Here is a 3,789-nt window from a genome sequence, read left to right as displayed (position 1 = left end):
TGTGAACGATGAAACACTAAAATTGACCAAGATGGAGGACACACCAAGACAAATGGATATACAAATCAACATAGCCCTAACAATGACAAATTGTGATGCTAAATCAGGAATTGGCTTGACTTTGTGTGACTATACAGGAATCACCAGAGAAGCTAGGGGGATGTACTCCACAACAACAACAACAGAGCAACTAGAGAAAGAAGCGGCTGAAGCAGCTTTCAAATGCGCCACAGAGTGGAGTGGGCACACGATTACCTTCAGAAGTAATTCGGAACCTACTCTTTTGTTACTAATAGGAAAGTATGCAAAGGCAAGGCAGCAAAGATACATGATCAGTGGGGGATTCTGCAACAACACTAGATTCGACATCAATTTCTTAGTTAACTCTTTTGCACTAGTTAGGAGATCAACTTTAATTGGGACAGCTAATATATCAGCATTCTATAACAAATTCTCAATCAATCATATCTGAACTGGTCATGCTTTATGGACAATCTTAACTTTCTTGGATACTCAGAATTGGAACCAATGTGTAATGGTTCACAGAACCTTAAACTGACAGGATAGAACTTTATCCAATATAATACGAGGGAAACCTCTTTTTTTATAAAAATAAAATTATATATATATCCTCGCACCAGTTTTTTTCCTCCAATTCAATCAAGTCGTATTTCATAAACAGCTAAAAGATCATTGACGATGTGGAGCCGTGTCTTCTTCAATGAATATTAATTAAAAACAGCAACTATATGTGATTCAAATTTGACCAACAAAGTCCCCCCAACAAATAGTTGCTTATAAAATATTAAATTTTATGCCATAAGCCATCGCCAACGAAGCAACGAACCATCCGGCTGTTTTGACTAAGCAGCATATAAGAGCAAGAAAAACAGAAGCAGCCTACACAATTGAATAGCTCATCACTAATATTTTTCATTATCGAAATATATTAAGATATACATACCATATTCATCCTTTTCATTAGTTTCAGAATCAGTTAACTTGCCAAGGGAAACAGAGATGACAAGGGGTATACTAGAAGTGTTGCTTGTGGATGCTTGTTTACTCAAAGACACCGATCTCGTTGGTATATCATCGAATCCTATACAATCCATGTTTAATTACACTAGCATTCTAATTGCCCCCTTCAACTGATGATACTCGATATGTTTGAAACTTCTCGTTGCAGGTAAAATGGATCCGTATGTGGTAATTAAGTTTGGTGATCAGAAGCGTAAGAGCACTGTTTCCCGAAGTATGTATAGAATGAAGCAAAGTTTGTCTATTTTACTAGTTAGCACTATGAAGTAGTATTAAGCTTATAAAATTTGACACGTATGAAATAGCAGGACAAGGAAAAACACCAGTGTGGAACGAAAAGCTCAAACTTGATGTGGAGTATGCTGGTAATATCAGAGATGAACATCCTCAATATAAACTCAGTTTCAAGATCATGGATAAAGATAGGTTCAGCAAGAATGATTTTGTCGGTGAATTGACGTAAGTTTGTCAAGTTCTTTCTTTCCCACTTTCTACAATTACCGCTAGACTACGAATGTGGCAATCCATTGTCATCTACATTTTGGCTAAGCGGATCAATCTTTATGTGTACAGGATCTATGTTGACGATCTTTTGGCACAAGGAATGGTGAATGGAAAGGCTGAAATACCCCCTTGCAACTACAGCGTTGTTGGCTCTAACCAATCCGACAACGGAGGGATCCGAGTCGGCCTAGCGTTCACCCCTAATCAGGTAAGGGGCATATAAATGGATATCCCATTCATAAAACGCTACAAATAAATTATGTATCGTATGTGACTGTATATTGGTTCCCGTTAATGTAATTTTTAATATATGAACAGGTAGATGAATATGGAAACGAGGAGGATAAATCTGAGGAAAAGAAACACCGCTTTCACCTGCATCATAAGAATGACGGGGAGAAAAAATCCGGTGGATGGAAAAATGCCTTCAAACACCATAATAAGAATGATGGTGAGGCGGAGGAGGAGGCGGAAAGGGAGGGAGCGGAATCGGAGTCAGTTTCAGAGTCGGATCAGGAGGAGGAGGCTGAAGAGGCAGGAGAGGAAGGGGAGGAGGAGGGGAACGTGTTTGAAAAGCTTGGAGCTTTATTAGAATCTCTGGGTGGCTTATGAGTGGTTTAGTTCTTTATTAATTTTCTATTCCGCTAGTCCACTTTTCGATTTCCCCAACTGAAAAAAAATATTCAGTGCTCTATTCCATTTATTGATTATCGATTTTATTTCCAAAATACTTTACCCCCGAGTGAGAAATCTCCGAATACATACCGGAAATATTAAGGGAATTTGGTACCACATACTTCAATGATAGAGGGACCGACCTAACTATCATTGGATCTCTACTGAGAATAAATTCCAGGAGAGTCGGCATGAGAGTAAAGTTGTTATCGACTTTTGTTATCTTGTATTTTATTTTATTTATTTTTGTAAACTTAGAGAAATGTGTCGAGCAGGTGCAAAATTTGAAGCCACACATAGCTCAAAGTTAGAATCATGGTTGTTGTTTATGTAAAAAGCTTGGAGCTTTTTAATATAAGCTCTTTTATGTAAAAATAGCTTATATTAATCAAAAAATATAGTAGTACAAAAGATTTATGAGCTCATTTTTATCAAAAACATTGGAAATAATACTAGATTTTTAAATCCTTTGATGAAGGTGGGAAGACATGTGCCTAAGATGCTTTACTCGAGCTTTTTTTGCAATGTAGTCCGTCGCAGAGTTGCATTTCTTGTTTATATACTTTAGAGCAGTTCCTACGGAACGAACAAACTTGAAGTTTGTTCAATTTGGTTCCACTATGGACTCAACAAACATGAAAAATGGATGTTCAAACCAATAAATTTGTTGGTTTGTTCATTGAGTTAAAACACGTAGCGCGCGCTTGATGAAAGAACGGGCGTGCTTGGCACCAGCGCTGGCGCTTGAGCCAAAGACGCTTGCACTTTTACTACCAACGCCCGTTTTTACTCCACACGCCAGCGTCGTTCCTGAAAGCGCCGAGTTTTTAGTAGAAGCGTTAACGGCTGAATTTGGACGATTTAGAACTCTTGTGATCTAACGACTATAGTTTTTGAGTTCTATAAATATTCTCCATTTCAACTCCAAATTCACATTCACACATCTAGTCTTCTTTACTCTTCTCTGAGCTTAAAAAAATTCTTCAACTTCAACAAATTTTTCAATTCTTGAACATGTCTTGACCCTTGTTAGTTCGGCGCGCTCCATATACTAAAGAAGAAGATGAATCTATTTGCAGAAACTATGTTTTTTTATTTACTCAGCTTGCTTCAGCAAACTATCCATGAGTGAATTTCTGGGCGGTTATTCACGACGGATTCTGAAGTGACACCCATAATACGAGTTTTCATGCTATATGCGACATTGAAAATCGTTTTTGTACAATTAAGAAAGAATTAAGTGAGTTTGTAGCTTTAACCATACAATCCAATCGATATAGACTGAGAGGTGAAATTGATGCTAAGATGGTAACAAGATCCTTGGCTGAATGACGAAGATGGAAAAATGTGGCTTTTCCTTTCGAAAAATGTTTCGAAATCCTTAAGGTGTTGAACAGTTTCAACCCCTTCTTTGAAGATAATGTAGTCCGCCGACATTCAGTGAAGCTAATGTGAAACGCTTAATTTTAAACGCATGTAATTTCACTTAATTCACACCGCCGTACTTTTAAAACTAAAATTACAAATGTAGCAGAATTAAAAATTACAAACAATCTCTCTAACGTCGCT

At 37.4% G+C, this 3,789-nt stretch overlaps 1 protein-coding gene across 2 annotated transcripts; it reads left to right on the top strand.

Moving 5' to 3' along the window:
• Positions 1 to 842: 842 nt before the first annotated feature.
• On the top strand, positions 843 to 2,633 carry LOC113323335 (elicitor-responsive protein 1-like). 2 transcript variants are annotated; one of them, XM_026571623.1, is made up of 5 exons: positions 843 to 1,087; positions 1,190 to 1,255; positions 1,350 to 1,500; positions 1,615 to 1,753; positions 1,864 to 2,633. In XM_026571623.1, the coding sequence occupies exons 1-5, from the start codon at positions 1,021 to 1,023 to the stop codon at positions 2,155 to 2,157; spliced, it is 717 nt and encodes a 238-aa protein (XP_026427408.1). In that variant the 5' UTR covers positions 843 to 1,020; the 3' UTR covers positions 2,158 to 2,633. The 2 variants fall into 2 exon arrangements, with proteins under 2 accessions (XP_026427408.1, XP_026427407.1); XM_026571622.1 differs by having other exon boundaries at positions 1,347 to 1,500.
• The last annotated feature ends 1,156 nt before the right edge of the window (positions 2,634 to 3,789 follow it).

The sequence above is a fragment of the Papaver somniferum genome, chromosome 11 (assembly GCF_003573695.1).
Source record: "Papaver somniferum cultivar HN1 chromosome 11, ASM357369v1, whole genome shotgun sequence".
Taxonomy (NCBI): domain Eukaryota; kingdom Viridiplantae; phylum Streptophyta; class Magnoliopsida; order Ranunculales; family Papaveraceae; genus Papaver; species Papaver somniferum.
The sequence above is the reverse complement of the archived record's forward strand: the minus strand, read 5'-3'. Positions and strand labels throughout refer to the sequence as shown.

Bases quoted from the DNA above. Each gene is read 5' to 3' on its own strand.
- LOC113323335 (XM_026571622.1), top strand. From the start codon at position 1,021: ATGACAAGGGGTATACTAGAAGTGTTGCTTGTGGATGCTTGTTTACTC. The intron at 1,088-1,189 runs GTATATCATCGA...TTCTCGTTGCAG, and splicing joins CAAAGACACCGATCTCGTTG to GTAAAATGGATCCGTATGTG. The intron at 1,256-1,346 runs GTATGTATAGAA...CGTATGAAATAG, and splicing joins TAAGAGCACTGTTTCCCGAA to CAGGACAAGGAAAAACACCA.